At 40.4% G+C, this 17,902-nt stretch overlaps 2 protein-coding genes across 4 annotated transcripts in view; one reads left to right on the top strand and one right to left on the bottom strand.

The window, feature by feature from the left end:
* Positions 1-17,902, top strand: part of IST1 (IST1 factor associated with ESCRT-III) — a 413,363-nt gene that overhangs the window by 175,376 nt on the left and 220,085 nt on the right. The window lies entirely within an intron of this gene.
* PHLPP2 (PH domain and leucine rich repeat protein phosphatase 2) overlaps positions 1-17,902 on the bottom strand; it is a 77,065-nt gene that overhangs the window by 55,653 nt on the left and 3,510 nt on the right. For all 3 annotated transcript variants that reach the window (XM_050772656.1, XM_050772658.1, XM_050772657.1), the window contains exons 2-3: positions 11,317-11,606; positions 6-139 (exon numbers count right to left, since the gene is read on the bottom strand). In XM_050772656.1, coding sequence (XP_050628613.1) covers positions 6-139; positions 11,317-11,606 — 424 coding nt within the window. The remainder of the gene's footprint in view (positions 1-5; positions 140-11,316; positions 11,607-17,902) is intronic.

The raw sequence follows: 17,902 nt of genomic DNA, 5'->3' as shown, positions 1-17,902 counted from the left end.
CTTACCACCATAAAATCGAATCATACAGCCGAGGTCAGGATTTGTAGCCTCCTCCTGTATGCGCACAAGATCATCAAATCCCAGCCTGGATAAGTAATCATAAACGATCTGAAGAGGTCGTTCAGTAGGTTCCAGTCTCCTGATTACACAATTCAAAAAAATACATATATTTGGTAAGTAATAAAAATGGTTCATTTAATTTTTTAATATTTTTATTTTTATTTGTATAAATTTCAGAGGTACAAATGCTATTCTATTATGTGAATATACTGCTTAGTAGTGAAGTCTGGGCTTTTACTGTAATCCTCACCCGAATCATGTATATTGTATTCATTAAGTAATTTCTCATCCTTCATCCCCACCCCACCCTCACACCCTTCTGCTTTTCCAATGCCTATTACCCCACACTCTATTATTTAGCTTCCACTTGTAAGAGAGAACAGGTAGTATTTGACTTTCTGTTTCTGAGTTATTTCACTGAAGATAATGACTCCCAGGTCCATCCATGTTGCTGCAAAGACATGACTTCATTCCTTTTCATGGCTAAGTAGTAACTCAATATACAAAATCTGGTCTTGATTTTTATTCCTAGGTCAAGATTTTCTTTAATATTCTATGATACAACTAATCTAAACAAGTGTAAGTTTTTGGTGTCAGGACCCCTTTATACTTTGGGGATCACAAAGAGTTTCTGTTTACATGTGTTATATCTACTGATATTTACCAAATTAGAAATTAAAATTGAGAATTTCCATTTATTTATTCGCCTTAAAATAACTCCCTAAAAATCATTCTACTACATGGTCCTAATTGAAAGCTAAGGTAAAACCAGAATGTCCTGCAATCACTTGTGGCCTCTGGTAACACTGTATTTTAAATTACAGACTTAAAATACTGAAAAATATTAAATTTTTTTTTTAAAAGTGATCAACGTGTATTTTGATACAAGGGGCTATAACAGTCATAATAGCAAGACAGCTCTTTTATAATGCTTTTACCAGAAACCAGTTATAAATACAGTGGCTAAATATATGGGCTCCAACAGTCAACTGCCTGGGTTCAAGTCTTAGTCCTGCCACTTACCAACTGCATGCCCCAGTACAAGTTATTCACTCTCACTGTTTTAAATCCTCATCATTATCATGGGAATAACAATACCTAACTTATAAGATGTTTAAATTTATTTATATACTTACAACAAGATACTATATAGTATGAAAAGTGCTTAGCAAAAGATCTCATATGTAGCAAGTGTTCAATAAGATGTTGACAATTATTATTCTAAAAACTTTTAAGACTAACAATTTTAGTTAGAATAAAAATAGAATATTTCTCCCATCTCAAACAACCACCAAAAGCAAGCATAGGAAAGTCCGTATGTGTTCAAAAGGTCTAAAAGAACATTTAAAGAACTCTGTTTAGAAAACTTAAGAATAGCTGGGCGCGGTGGCTCACGCCTGTAATCCCAGCACTTTGGGAGGCTGAGGTGGGAGGATCACGAGGTCAGGAGATCAAGACCATCCTGGTTAACACGGTGAAAACCCATCTCTGGCTGGGCGCAGTGGCTCACATCTATAATTCCAGCACTTTGGGAGGCTGAGACGGGTGGATCACGAGGTCAGGAGATCGAGACCATCCTGGCTAACATGGTGAAACCCTGCCTCTACTAAAAATACAAAAAAAAAATTAGCCGGGTGTGGTGGCGGGTGCCTGTAGTCCCAGCCACACTGGAGGCTGAGGCAGGAGAATGGCATGAACCCGGGAGGCGGAGCTTGCAGTGAGCGGAGATTGCGCCACTGCACTTCAGCCTGGGCAACAGACAGAGACTCTGTCTCAAAAAAACAAAAAAAAAAGAAAACCCATCTCTACCAAAAATACAAAAAACTAGCCGGGTGTGGTGACGGGCGCCTGTAGTCCCAGCTACTCGGGAGGCTGAGGCAGGAGAATGACGTGAACCCAGGAGGCAGAGCTTGCAGTGAGTCGAGATCGCACCACTGCACTCCAGCGTAGGCAACAGAGTGAGATTCCATCTCAAAAAAAAAAAAAATGAAAAGAAAACTTAAGAATTATATTATTAATAACTACAAGAAACATGATGCATTTCCCATCAAGACAAAAAGATATGAACAATGTCTGCATTTTGTAGCTGAAGAATTAGAAAATGCTGTTGGCAACAAGCTGAACAACTACAAAGCTGAACATAAACAACTGTAACAAAACGATAATTTAGGAACAGAAATCATACTGATGTACAAAAAAGACAAAAATAAAACCACCACCTGGCCTCTCCTGACTGCTCAGTTCAGTATTTTAGCTTCCAGAAACTATCAAATAAACTCAGAATGAACTGCTACATGGGGAATGATCAAAGACCAAAAGCCTGTAATGACCAATAAAGACTGAATGAAAGAGAAATGGGAAATAAACTTTTCAGATTATGTAGACATCAATTACAATTAATCCCTAGCCAAACAAAAACCAAAATTTACAAAATTCATTGTCTATGACAACGTTAGGCATTTTCCCAGCACAATGACGGGCTTCTTCTGAGAAAGATATGTTTTAAGGAGGACTTTTCATAAACTGCATCCTGGAGACAGGTCAACTAACCATACAATATGAATAAACTGATGGGAGGATTAACTTGAAGACAAGGAGAGTAAGGATATAAAGAGACAGATCTTCAAATGTTGAGGCGGATTGGACTTACTCTGTACTGCTCCAAAGAATGGGACTCGGAACAATGAGAAGGTGCATTCGTAGATTTAAGCTACATATGAGGAAGAATTTTAACGATTAGAGATGATCAACCATGAAACGAACTGCCTCTCAAAACTGCTCAGAGAGACCTGGAGAGCCATCTGTCACAGATATTTTAGAAGAAACACCTGTGAGAATCAAACTGGGCCAGATGATCTTTAGAGCATCTCAGAAATCAAGGGTCTATGAAGTATCTTAAGATACCTTCCTAATATAATACAAATTCTACCTGACCCCTACAGTTCAATGTATTTAAACACTATCATTCCATATAATGATCACATATTCAGGCCCAACAAATAATTACACTTTCAGGCTAAATCTCGTGTGCTCTATTTTTCTATTTCTCTTTAGAAAACTGAGAGAAATGGAAGCATCCTAATTCTGACATATTTCAGACGACCAAATGTCCTGACCTAAAAAGGCTCTGTAGATTTTGGAAACCCTCCTTATACATGTCTTTTTTTTTTTTTTTTCTTTTTCTTTTTTGTGAGCTGGAGTCTCACTCTGTTGCCCAGGCTGGAGTGCAGTGGTGCAATCTTGGCTCACTGCAACCTCCGCCTCCCGGGTTCAAGCAATTCTTCTGCCTCAGCTTCCCAAGTAGCTGGGACTACAGGCCCACGCCACCATGTCTGGCTAATTTTTGTATTTTTAGTAGGGACAGGGTTTCATCATATTGGCCAGGCTGGTCTCGAACCCCTGACCTCGTGATCTGCCTGCCTTGGCCTCTCAAAGTGCTGGGATTACAGGCATGAGCCACCGCACCCGGACCTCCTTATACATATCTACCCTAAGAAAGTATTTTCTTTCTTCTAAGTAAACGAGTAGTATTTCAAGAAGTACAAAAACAAGTAAAATGAAGGACTAATTCCATTTACTCATTAAACTCATCTGCTGAAAAAAGTAGACAGTATTGGGGAGGGAAATGCTATAATGTGCTTACAGTTCAATTTTGTGTTTCAAAGTTCCAAAAGTTTAAGAGTCTGGTAATTAGCTATTTGTTAAATCTCTCACCAATCAAAGGGAAATTATATACTGCAAAACAGGTGTGAGAGAAAGTAATGCTGGCAACAAAAAGTTCTATTCAGCAACTGAATTACTTCTACTACTGCTTTAAGGAGACAATAGTTTTGGAGTAACAGCTCTGGTTTGCTTCAAATGCTTGTAAGAGCTACTACAGTACATGTAAATTTGAATATAGGTGCATATGGTAATTTCTCTCCAAACCAGCCAATGGACACAGCAATGCTGTTAACAGCAGATTATACCTCTTAGCCAAGGGTAGTATCATTCTGTATTATTTATTCTAAGCAGTCCCTGTAGTTAAGATATATGTAAGAAGAGAAGAGTAAATTTCATTCCAAGTATCATTTCACAAGAGTTTTAGTTAATAGTGGGGGGCGCCAAACCCTACACTTTTAAAATCAAACACATCGAATCAAAGACCCTAACAAAGAACAGTACTATGTTCTACATCAAATTCAGATTAAAACTCAATCCTTGACTGCCTATAATCCTTTACCTATAAAGGTAAAATCTGCAAATGTTAAAATCAATAATATAGATAATACAAATAGAAACAATAGGGATATTTCGATGAATGTTTATTTCATACCTGAAAGTGTTTAATTAGTACAAAACTGAAAGTGTTTAATTAGTACAAAACTATGTATATTAGTTTTGCTGAAAGTGTTTATTACAAAACTATGTATATTTTGCAAATAAGAAAAATAAGATTCAGAGTCACACAACTAGTACATAATGATATCAGGGTAGGAACCTGTGTCGGTTTCATAAAACCTAGGTTCTTTTTAGGCAAACCAAATTATTTTATATATAGTTAAAATAATTTAAACAGAAGAGAGCTCAAACCACTTTATGTGTTAACTTATTCACACCAAGAAACCTAAAAGAGTTACGTTTTAAAATTACCATTATTTCAATAAGTCCCATATATCATGATTTAAGATACAATATTTTTTACGCACCACTGCTGAATAATAAAGAATACAGCTGGTCTTTGTCCCTGGTGCCTGGTAGAAGACTGTAATCCTTAGCATTTCCTAAATAACAGGAGTGTCTTTGTTATTCATGAGCCCCTTGGATCACCCCTCAATTTATGCTAAGAGATGAGAAGACTCAGGACAGGGGCTGGTCACCAGAAAAGACCAACCACCGTGTGATTAGAGGGTTGGGGCTCTGAGCCACCCTGACCTGGGTGAGGAAGCACAGGGGGCTGGAGATTGAGTTGAATCATGAGGTCAAAGATTCAACCAATCATGCATTCATAAAGAATCCCGAATAAAAATATTGTACTGAAGCTCAGTGGAGCTTTCTAGTTGATGAACTGCTCAATATGGTAGGAGGGTGACAGGCCTTGATTACACTGGGAGAGGGCACAAAGTTCCATATTTGGGACTCTTCTAGACCTCACCCTATGTGTCTCTTCAGTTGGCTGGTGCTGATTTGCATCAAGCTAAAACTGTAATTGTAAGTATAGCACCTTCCTGAATTCTGCCAAGTTCTTCTTTGTAGACAGTTGGTCAGAAGTGCAGCTGGAGTCTGAAGGGCAGTCTTGTTGGGGACCCTGCCCTTTAACTTGTGAAGTCTGCACTAACTCTGGCAGTCAGTGTCAGAACTGTATTACAGCAAGCCAGCTGGTGTCAGAATAACCATTAAGAAAGAAAAATCAGCAGGGCACAGTGGCTCACACCTGTAATACCAGCACTTTGGGAGGCAGCGGTGGGCGAATCCCGAGGTCACCGAGGTCAAAGCCTTTCTTTAAGGTGTCCACGCCGCCCCAATCCCGCTCAAAGCAGCCCTGAGAAACATCACCCATTCTCTCTCCATACTGAGGGAAGAGAGAGCCCCTCTCATATTGTTTTATGTTGTTTTATACTCAGAAAAGGAAAGAGAAGCAAAACTAAAGGCAGGTAGCCCGGCGCCTAGGAACCAGACTGGAAACCAGGCCTGGGCCTGCCTGACCTAAGCCTGGTAGTTAAAATTCCATCCCTGACCTAGCAACTCATGTTATCTACAGATTCTAGACATTGTATGTAAAGACACCGTGAAACCTCCCATTCTGTTCTGTTTCACTCTGACTACCAGTGCTTGCAGCCCCTGTCACATACTCCCTGGCTTGCTCAATCGATCATGACCCTCTCACAGGGACCCCCTTCCAGTTATGAGCCCTTAAAAGGGACAGAAGTTGAGCATCTGATGAGCTCGGATTTTAAGACGTTAGCCTGCCAATGCACCCAGCTGATTAAAGCCATTCCCTTCACTACCTCAGTGTCTGAGGGGTTTTGTCCACGGCTCATCCTGCTACAATACCACCCCCAAAAATTTCTGCCACCCCAATACCCCACCACTATTTTGTTTTGTGTTTCTTATTAATATAAGAAGACCAGAATGTCAGGCCTCTGAGTCCAAGCCTGCCCATATACATCCAGATGGCCTGAGGCAACTGAAGAACCACAAAATAAGTGAAAATGCCGGCTCCTGCCTTAACATTACCTTGTGAATTCTCTGAAGCTCCCTCACTGAGCATCTTGTAAACCCCACCCCTGCCCACAAGAGAAAAACCCCCTTTGACTGTAATTTTCCACTACCCACCCAAATCCTATAAAACTGCCCCACCCCTATCTCCCTTTGCTGACTCCTTTTTTGGACTCAGCCCACCTGCACCCAGGTGATTAGAAAGCTTTATTGCTCACACAAAGCCTGTTTGGTGGTCTCTTCACACAGACACGCTTGACAAAGAGATCAAGACCATCCTGGCCAACACGGTGAAACCCCATCTCTACTAAAAATACAAAAATTAGCTGGGCGTGATGGTGCGTGCCTGTAGTCCCAGCTACTCGGCAGGCTGAGGCAGGAGAATCACTTGAACCCAGGAGGCAGAGGTTGCAGTGAGCTGAGATTGTGTCACTACACTCCAGCTTGGACAACAGAGTGAGACTCCATCTCAAAAAACAAAAAAAAGAGAAAAATCTAGCCAGGTGCAGTAGCGTGACCCTGTAGTCCCAGCTACTCAGGAGACTGAGACAGGAGAATCACTTGAGCCCAGGAGTTCAAGGCTGTTGAGTGTTATGATAGGGCCTGTGAATAGCCATAGTACTCCAGCCTGGACAACATAGCATGATTCAATCTCTATATTTTTTAAAAAAGAAAAATAAATTTTAAAAAATTCTGGCAATTAAACTGTAACCTACCATCAACTCTAATATATATGCTGATTTTGGAAGTTTTAAAATGTATAAAAAATGTTTCAAAATAAATTATTTACCTATATTCCAATTTTGTAACATATAAAGTACTCTTTAAAAATTTTTAAATAGTACAAAAATATGTAGGGAAAAAAACTCCTTTTCCCCATTCAGTGGTAATCAGTTCAGTACATATCCTAAAACAGAATTTTTCATTCCACCTTTATAATTTCAAAATATGGCAAACAAAATTTTAGTGACTCAGCAAACGGGAATCAGAACTCAGCATCCCAAATCCCAAGGGCGCTATTTTCTGTTATACACACCCTATTGGTTCTAAAATAATTTTAAAAGATAGCTACTGACTATTCAGAAATCTTAGTTTCTCTTCTCATCTGATAAATGAAAAAATAAAAATTAAAAAAAGAAAAACTTGGTTATTTTGATGACTAAGAATAAAAGTATATGACCATCAGCCAAAGGGCAATCCATGTTATCACAAATGATCTTAACAACTTCTCAGACAGGAGGCAATGATTACACTAAGCTTCACTAGTGAGTCATTTTTATCACTCAAAACAGTTCAATAGAAAAGTCAAGCCAAATATTTTAATTGTAAGCAGCAGCATATTGAGAGACAAGACCAATTTATCACCAGCCAGCTGCAGGAATGTGCTTTCAACCTGAACCCTCTGAGTCTATTTTCACATTTATTAAACAAAGGGAAATGGCCTCAGTGTTTCCTAATGGGGAAGTTTCTGACTTTTGGGGCAGGAAAATCCTTGGCTGTACAGTGTTGTCCGATACACATTTTTCTTTTTCTTTTTTTTTCTGAGACAGGATCTCTCTGTCGCCCAGGCTGGAATGCAGTGATGCAATCTTGGCTCACTGCAACCTCCGCCTCCCAGGCTCAAGCGATTCTCCTACCTCAGCCTCCCAAGTACTGCGTGCACTGGAACCACAAGTGTGCATCACCATGCCTGGCTCATTTTTTGTATTAATATTTTTGGTAGCAACAGGGTTTCACCATGTTGCCCAGGCTGGTCTAGAACTCCTGAGCCCAACCGATCCTCCTGCCTCGGCCTCCCTAAGTGCTAGGATTACAGACTTGAGCCACTGCACCTGGCACACACACATTTCAATAAGCCTCTCTGGCCCTTGCCACCTAAATTCTGTAATTCCTCCCAGCAGTTATGACAACCCAAAAACCCTGTTCCCACACATATTTCCAAATGGCAAGGTGGGACGATTGTAGGGTAGATTTAGTTTCACCAGCAGATGGTCTCTAAGGTTTCTTCAAGCGCTAAAATTCTATAAATTAGTAATAATCTTGAGTTATATTTGAGTGATAACTCACGGTTGGAAAAAAAAAAAAGTATTAATGAATAACTCAGAGAAAATGTGGGGTAATTTTAATCCCAGTAATCCCATTTCCAGGACCTAGCCTAGGGAAATCAGCAGGGTGACAATTTATGGGCAATAGTTTAGTCAAAGCAACACCACTTCCAAGAGTTGCATGATTTCAAACAACTGAAATAGGTAATATTTATTGAGCACTTGTTAGGTGCCAGACATTAATCGAAGTACTTTACTTCCTTGCTATTTGAAGTACAGCACATCTCTTAGGAGCTTAATTGAAATGTACATTCTCAGGCCCCACCTAAACCTACTGAAACAGAATCTGTATGTGAACAAGCCCCACAGGTGGACAGTTTAAGCAGCACTACAAGTATTAATTCATTTAATCTTCATATCACGTATAATTAATTTAATCCTCATAACTCAATAATGTAAATATTACCATCTTCCATTTTACAGATTACTACACTGAAGCACAGAGCATTATATATAACCTGTATAGTAACTGTCGAAGCCAGGATTTGAACCCACACACTCTGATTCCAGAATCCAACCTCTAAACCATTATTGCATATTATGTCTCAACTTATAGTGTATCCATACAGAGGAATATTCTGTAACTATTAAAACTGGTGTCTAAAGAATTTCTAATGACACCATGAAATTAAGATGATCCGGTCGGGCACAGTGGCTCACGCCTGTAATCCCAGCACTTTGGGAGGCCGAGGCGGGTAGATCACCTGAGGTCAGGAGTTCGAGACCAGGCTGCCCAACATGGAGAAATCCCATCTCTACTAAAAATACAAAAAATTAGCCAAGTATGGCGGTTCATGCCTGTAATCCCAGCAACTTGGGAGGCTGAGGCAGGAGAATCACTTGAATCTGGGAGGTAGAGGTTGCAGTGAGCCGAGATCACACCACTGCACTCCAGCCTGGGCCACAAGAGTGAAACTTCGTCTCCAAAAAAAAAAAAAAAAAGAAAGAAATTAAGACGATCCACTAAGTAGACAGGATATAAAACAATATAATCACTACCAGATATAATCTAGGTCAAGGCTTTCCACCTGATAAAATTAGATCAGAGTCAGTGTTAAGATTTAGAAAAGCCTAAGGATCACCCAGTCTGATCCTTTCGTTTTACAAATGGATTTAGCAAATGTAGTTAACTGGTGAACAAGGAAAACATTCAAATGCTAATCTACTTTTTCAGGAATTAGTCCAAATCCTAAAAAGAACACATAGTAGATCTCAGTTTAGACTTTAAAAATGACATCAAATTTTAGCTCAGCTAAAGGTGTTACTATTATTACCACACTTCTAAGGTGTAAGTGGGAGCTTCCTTTTCACTTTCAACAGTATTAAATCCACAGCTTTGAATTCTGTTTCAAGACATTTTTTTAATGACAGGAAATGGGGAGGAGAGAAAAATCAAGGTCAGGCATTTAAAGAGCTCTTATTTGACATATAATTCAAAGAACTAACAGTGATTTTCTTTAAAAAGCTGAATCAAAGAGTTCACATGCATAGTATAAGACTGTTATAAAAATAGTTCCTTCACATTTATATAAAAATTTTTCAAGACACAAATGGCTTTTAAACCCATGAAAATATGCTCATTAAGATAAATGAAAATTAAAATAACAAAACAACAAAATTCCTATCACATTTGCAGAAATCTAAGTCACTTGGCCCGGAATGCTGACTTTATGATTCTCTAATTTTAAAACTGTTAACAATCATTTCTATTTACGAGCAAGTCTGAGCTCATGCATGTGTATGTCTCTATTTATATATAAAATTTAATACTAACATGTTTTTGTGAAAGTAAGGGGGAAACAGATATACTTTTATATTTCTGATGGAAATATAACCTCTATGAAGAGGAATTTAACAGTAACTATGAAAATTAAAAATGTGCATATCCTTTGACCCAGCTGTTCCACTTCCAGGAGTTTATCATACAGACTCTCACATATGAGAGATACCACAGGTACATGGATACTCATTGCAGCACTTCTTGTAGTAGCAAAGAACTGGTAACAACCTGAATGTCCATTAATAGAAGATTGGCTAAAATTATAGTAGACTCAAAATTGAACACTATTGCAGCCATTAAATAAATGACAACTATACAAATATTAACATGGAAAGATATCTAAAAGATACTAAGTCAATAATGTGTTGCACACAGCACCAGAGTTTTAAAATTTATAATACATGTAGAGAGACATACTCATGCATGGGCACATATACGCTTATAATTAAACAGAATACTCCTAGAATGCGTGAGAAGCTGGTAATAACTATCTTCAAAAACAGGCCTGGGTAGTTGGGGAATGGGGGACAGAAAAGTACATCTCACTCTATATCCTTTTTAAAATTTCATTCTATTTACACTTTTCAAAAAAAACAACTGTTTTGTTTTTTTGTTTTTTTTTTTGAGACAGAGTCTTGCTCTGTCACCCAGGCTGGAGTGCAGTGGCACAATCTCGGCTCAACACAACCTCGGTCTCCCAGGTTCAAGAGATTCTCATGTCTCAGCCTCCTGACTAGCTGGGATTACAGGTGTGCACCACCATGCCTGACTAATTTTTATATTTTTAGTAGTGGCAGGGTTTCGCCATGTTGACCAGGCTGGTCTCGAACTCCTGACCTCAAGTGATACACTCACCTCAGCCTCCCCAAGTGCTGGGATTACAGGCATGAGCCACCGTGCCCAGCCAAAGAAATTTAACTTTTAAAATACTTATTTTTAAATTTAGATATCTGACCTATGGTGTATTCCAAATCAAAGAACTCTCAAATTTTCCTTGGTCAGTAGTTTTTAAATTCAAGATTCATAAAGTCAGCCTTCCAAGGACAAATCTTGATGCCCAGTGAGTCTGTAATCAACACTAGTTCTGGCAGAATTAAAATCCTAAAGTCCAGTTGCAAGCAGAAACACTGTTTATATTACAGTAGAATTACAGTGATAAAACTGAGACCTCACCTGACCAGGTCTCCATGAAGCTGTAAATAAAGACTTTCTCTTCCCTCTCCAGCACATATTTCTGATGCTGGTGTCTCTACAGTGCAAAGGACGAGATGTAAGTCAGAGGAAGAGGAGGAGGAGGAAGAGGAAGAGGAGGTGGTGGTGGTTGTAGTGGCAGTGGTACTGTCTGCTCCATAAAGGTAAACACAGCCTCTCTTTACATCTTCTCTTAGCCAGTCTCTTTCTCGAGAACCAAACCTACTTCTCCTATTCAAACAATTTCTGCTCCCATTGCGTTTCATATTTCTCTAAAAAATATCAAGAGAAAGAAATCGTTAGCTAGAACATCTGACTGAATTAGACATTTCAGTCCTCACCCCACCTCTCTCTACTTTATATTCCCCAACACTCTGTTCATGTATCCCCTCCTTTTTGGCGCACTTTACAGCTGTCATGCTCATTCATTATTAACTCAGATAACTTAATTTTCTTTACTGCTGTGTTTCCATCCATCATCTTCTTTGACCCTCTCTTGTGTTTTTCAAAACGTGTCAAGAATAACAAAACAGTGGGTTGCAGTGGCTCAGGCCTGTAAACCCAGCACTTTGGGAGGACAAGATGAGAGGACTGCTTGAGGCCAGGAGTTCAAGACTAGCCTGGGTAAGATAGCGACATCCCATCTCTACAAATTTTTTTTTATATTAGCCAGGCATGGTGGCACATGCCTGTAGTCCCAGCTACTTGGGAGGCTGAGGTGGAGGACAGATTAAGCCTGGGAGGTTGAGGTTGCAGTGAGCTGTGATTGTGCCACTGCAATCCTATCTGGGTGACACAGCGAGACCTTGTCTCTCAAAAATAGAAATTTTAGTATTTTGCCTGGGCACAGTGGCTTATATCTGTAATCCCAGCACTTTGGGAGGCCAAGGCGGGTGGATCACTTGAGGTCAGGAATTCGAGACCAGCCTGGCCAACATGGTGAAACCCTATCTCTACTAAAAAATACAAAAAAATTAGCCAGCCGTGGTGACACACGTCTGTAATCCTAGCTACCTGGGAGGCTGAGGTGGGAAGACTGCTTGAACCTGGAAGGCAGAGGTTTCAGTGGGCCAAGATAGTGCCACGGTACTCCAGCCTGGGTGACAGAACAAGACTCCATCCATCTCAAAAAAGAGAAATGTTAGGCTGGGCAAGGTGGTTCACACGTGTAATCCCAGCACTTTAGGAGGCCCAGGTGAGTGAATCATTTAAGGTCAGGAATTCAAGACCAGCTTGGCCAACATGGTGAAGCCCTGTCTCTACTAAAAATGAAAGAAAAAAAAAAAAAAAGAAAAAAAATTAGCCATTAGCTGAGTGTGGTGGCACGTGCCTGTAATCCCAGCTACTTGGGAGGCTGAGGTAGGAGAATCACTTGAACCCAGGAGGTTGCAGTGAGCCGAGATTGTGCCACTGCACTCCAGTGTGGGTGACAGTGAGACTCCATCTCAAAAAAAAAAAAAAAAAAAAAAAACTTTTATCTATAAACCATACATAGTACTGTCTTATCTAATTTAAACTTCATCTAATCCTTAACAATATTTATGCTTCACCCTGTAATTTTATTTAGTTCAATATTGCTTTAGAGATACAACTGTGTTAATATACCCAGTTCATTCATTTGAATAATATTCCCTTATACAAATACACCAAACTTTATCCACTCTCCTGCTGACAGCATTTAGTTTGCTTCCAATTTTTCACTGCTAGAAACAATTAAGCAATAAACATTTTTGTACATGTCTCCTTATGAAAATGTGTGTTTCTCCAGGGTCCTAACCCTTTGCTTTACATCCCAAATAAGCCAAGCGCAATGTCGGCACAATACTGCACAAATATACTTTCTATTCTTGCACTGTTTAAAACAAAACAAATTAATGTCGCATTTGATAATTTAAGTATGTGAAATTCATATATTGCAAAGTTATCTCAAAGCAAAAACAATTTCTACAGGTAATATAACAAGTTTCTAAAGATCAACATTTGCCTGCTCTATTTTTATGATGGGCTATGTCTGTTCTTTTTGATAAAAAAGAAATTTCCACTGACACTTCCACAGCTGCACCTCTCCAGCTTCATTCCCTACTACTGCCCTTTACTCCATGTTTCAATCACATCCAACTACTTGCAGCTCTCCAGACACACCAAGTACACCACAATTCTGTGGCTTGTCTGAAATATCCTTCTTCATCTTGCACCTCATCCATATGACAAGTTGTTCTTCAAAATCCTACTCAGGCATCACCTTCTCTATGGAGCCTTCCATATCTCCTATCCTCATTCTCCCTAGACGGAATTAATGACTACCAGACATTTTTACTAGATAGAATTAACGAATTACCTAGACAGAATTAAGAACTTCTTCACCTTGAGTACACTTCTAATACCACATCTATGACAATGGGTTTTATTTATTTATTTTTCTTCCTCTTCTCCACTTCTAGCATGTCAACACCTGGGTGACACAGGAGTGTTTGCAGAACTCAGTTGACATCACAGAAATTTATTCCCAATCTGTACTTTAATCCAATTAGCTCTGGCAAGAAGCTGAACAAACTTGGGGGGGAAAACATCCCCATTTCTATGGAGAACCCTACATATTTGCAGCAGCTGCAAAGTGAATGGGAGTAAATAAAATACTTTTAGTAGTATTCCTCACTGGAAAATAGAAATACCTATAAATACAGCAAATATTATTTTTATAATTACTAAGATTAAATATTTGAAGGTAATACATTTCTAAAGATGGCGGAGACGGAGGAATGAAAAGTTAGCAGGTATTTCTATGTGGGAAGAAAGAAAAACCAGAGTAAGAATGGCTTTATTGTTTAAATGCAGACGAACTCAGGAAAACTGACTGTTTTGCAGATCTTGGGGATTCAGGCATTGCTATTCAAAACCATGAGGATTACTGATTCTAACTTTAGAGAAGTAGGATAAACCCCTGCTACAAGTGAGAACTAGTTTTCTCATCAAATGCATTTTCTCGAAGCTGAACATCTCTGAATGAAAGGGCATTCAAGTGCTCACTGCGTAAACATAGGCACTATCGTATTTGTACTACTAAATAATTTTAACCACTACTCAAATATTGCTAATAGTTAAATATTTAGCAGGTAAATACTGCTAAATTTTAAATATTCCTCATTTTTTAATATTTTGGAAAGATTAACTGGACCATCTGAAAACAGTATTCCATATAGTACAGCAATATTTATACGAAGCTCTGCATTCTGTACTCAGTGGAGAAGAAAGAATAAGCAGACACTGTTCCACATAATCAACAAAAAAGTCTTCTTCAGAAAACTTTCCAAGGTTGCTGGGCACGGCGGCTGACACCTGTAATCCCAGCACTTTGGGAAGCTGAGGCAGGCAGATCACGAGGTCAGGAGATCGACGTCATCCTGGCTAACACGGTGAAACCCTGTCTCTACTAAAAATACAAAAAAAATCAGCCGGGCGTGGTAGCAGGCGCCTGTAGTCCCAGCTACTCAGGAGGCTGATGCAGGAGAATGGCGTGAACCAGGGAGGCGAGGCTTGTAGTGAGCTGAGATGGCTCCACTGCACTCCAGCCTGGGCGACAGAGCAAGACTCCGTCTCAAAAAAAAAAAAAAAAAAAAAAAAGAAAAGAAAAGAAAAACTTTCTAAGGTCAAATAATGGTCCACTGACCTTCTAAATCTTAGAAAAGTAAAGGAAGACCCCAGGAAGTTTTGTTTGTTTGTTTTGAGATGAGGTCTCCCTCTGTCACCCAGCCTGGACTACAGTGGCGTGATCATAGCCCACTGCAGCTTCGAACTCCTGATCTTAAGTGATACTAAAGCCTTAGCCTCCAGAGTAGCTGGGACTACAGGCACATGCCACCACACCCAGCTAATTTTTTGTATTTTTTTAATACAAAAAAATGGGGTCTTGCTATGTTGCCCAGGCTGGTCTTGAACTTCTGGACTCAAGCAATCTTCCTGCTTCAGCCTCCCAAAGTGCTGGGATTACAAGCACGAGCCACCACACCAGGCCTGATTTTTCTTCTGTGAGAAATTTTTTTTTTTTTTTGAGATGGAGTCTTGTTCTGTCGCTCAGGCTGAAGTGCAGTGGCGCAATCTTGGCTCACAGCAAGCTCTGCCTCCTGGGTTCACACCATTCTCCTGCCTCAGCCTCCCGAGTAGCTGGGACTACAGGCGCCCACCACCACACCTGGCTAAGTTTTTGTTTTTTTAGTGGAGACGGGGTTTCACCGTACTAGCCAGGATGGTCTCAATCTCCTGACCTCCTATCCTGGCTAACATGGTGAAACCCCGTCTCTACTAAAAATACAAAAAACTAGCCGGGCATGGTGGCGGGCGCCTGTAGTCTCAGCTACTTGGGAGGCTGAGGCCGGAGAATGGCGTGAACCTGGGAGGCGGAGCTTGCAGTGAGCCGAGATCACACCACTGCACTCCAGCCTGGGAGACACAGCGAGACTCCGTCTCAAAAAAAAAAAAAAAAAATCTCCTGACCTCGTGATCCACCCACCCTGGCCTCCCAAAGTGCTGGGATTACAAGCATGAGCCATCACGCCTGGCCCTGTGATGATTTTTAACAGTCATTTTTAGCACATAAATATTTACCCTAGATTATAAATTCTGTAAGGAACTTTATATTATCAAAACATACATGTGGCTGGGCACAGTGGCTCATGCCTGCAATCCCAGCACTTTGGGAGGCCAAGACAGGCAGATTACGAGGTCAGGAGTTCGAGACCAGCCTGATCAACATAGTGAAACCCCGTCTCTACTAAAAATACACAAAAATTAGCTGGGCATGGTGGCAGGTGCCTGTAATCCCAAATACTTGGGAGGCTGAGGCACGGAAATCACTTGAACCTGGGAGGTGGAGGTTACAGTGAGCCTAGATCACGCCACTGCAATCCAGCCTGGGTGACAGTGCAAGACTCTATCTCAAAAAAAAAAAAAAAAAAAACAGAACAAAAATAACAAAAAAAAAACCACATGCCTGCAATCCCAGCACTTCAGGAGGCCAAGGCAAGAGGATCACTTGAGGCCAGGGGTTCAAGACCAGCCTGGGCAACAGAGTGAAACTGCGTCTCTAAAAAAATTAAAATGAAATAAAATAAAGATTAAAACAACAACAAAATATACATGCTGTTGGTCATCATTTACCTCAAAGGATCTATCTCCTGTCTACATGATATACTCCACCCTAAGAAGATAAACTGCTAAGTTACAATTTCAGTAGATATCATTCTCTTAAACCTGACCAACGGGCACTTAAAAGGCCTGGATATTAAGCAAAGCAAAGGCTTATAGCAACAATCTAGATGGACTGTTTAGCTATTATGAGCCACTGCTGAATTGCCTAGTGTTTCCTTCTTCTCAAGAATGTCTTGCTCCACTGCTTAACATATCAGTAAACTGCTGGAAAAACCTTCCTAGCAGCCAGGACTGCAGATGACACTGTCCTCTGAGGTGCTTTCAACTTTTAGAATCACCATTCTACTGGAATTGCTAGGTTGAGAGAACTATTTTCCCCTCACTCTTATAGAACTGTTATCACAAATTTATTTAAAAGGGAACACAATTACAATCACCTCTCACATCCAACAAGTATACAAAGAGCGTATTTAAGATTTAAAGATCTTTCTAGCCGGGTGCAGTGGCTCATGCCTGTAATCCCAGCACTCTGGGAGGCTGAGGCGGGCGGGATCACCTGAGGTCAGGAGTTCAAGACCAGCCTGGCCAACATAGTGAAACCCCGTCTCTATTAAAAATACAAGAGAATTAACCGGGCGTGGTGGCACACGTGCCTGTAATCCCAGCTACTCTGGAGGCTGAGGCAGCAGAATCGCTTGAACACAGGAGGTGGAGACTGCAGTGAGCCAAGATCATGCCACTGCACTCCGGCCTGGGTGACAGAGGGAGACTTCGTCTTAAAAAAAAAAAAAAAAAAAGGCCGGGCACAGTGACTCACGCCTGTAATCCTAGCACTTTGGGAGGCTGAGGCGAGTGGATCACGAGGTCAAATTGAGACCATCCTAGCTAACACAGTGAAACCCCATCTCTGCTAAAAATACAAAAACTTAGCTAGACGTGGTGGCAGGCGCCTGTAGTCCCAGCTACTCGGGAGGCTGAGGAAGGAGAATGGCATGAAACTGGGAGGCGGAGCTTGCAGTGAGCTGAGACTGCGCCACTGCACTCCAGCATGGGCAACAGAGCAAGACTCCGTCTCAGAAAAAAAAAATCTTTCTAGAAAGCAAAAGTCTTGAGGGTAAACCATTAATTAAGTACCCACTGCTTCAGTTTTATACTTTTGTTTGTTTGTTTTGAGACAGTGTCTCCGCCACCCAGGTTCAAGCCATTCTCCTGCCTCAGCCTCCTGAGTAGCTGAGATTACAGGGGTGTACCACCATACCTAGCTAATTTTTAAAACAATATATATTTTTTTCACTATGTTTCACTGGGTTTCACTACGTTGGCCGGGCTGGTCTCAAACTCCTGGCCTCGAGTGATCCACCTGCCTCGGCCTCCCAAAATGTTGAGATTACAGATGTGAGCCCCTGTTCCCAGCCCAGTTTTA

Source organism: Macaca thibetana, chromosome 20, assembly GCF_024542745.1.
Source record: "Macaca thibetana thibetana isolate TM-01 chromosome 20, ASM2454274v1, whole genome shotgun sequence".
Classification (NCBI taxonomy): Eukaryota; Metazoa; Chordata; class Mammalia; order Primates; family Cercopithecidae; genus Macaca; species Macaca thibetana.
The sequence above is the reverse complement of the archived record's forward strand: the minus strand, read 5'-3'. Positions and strand labels throughout refer to the sequence as shown.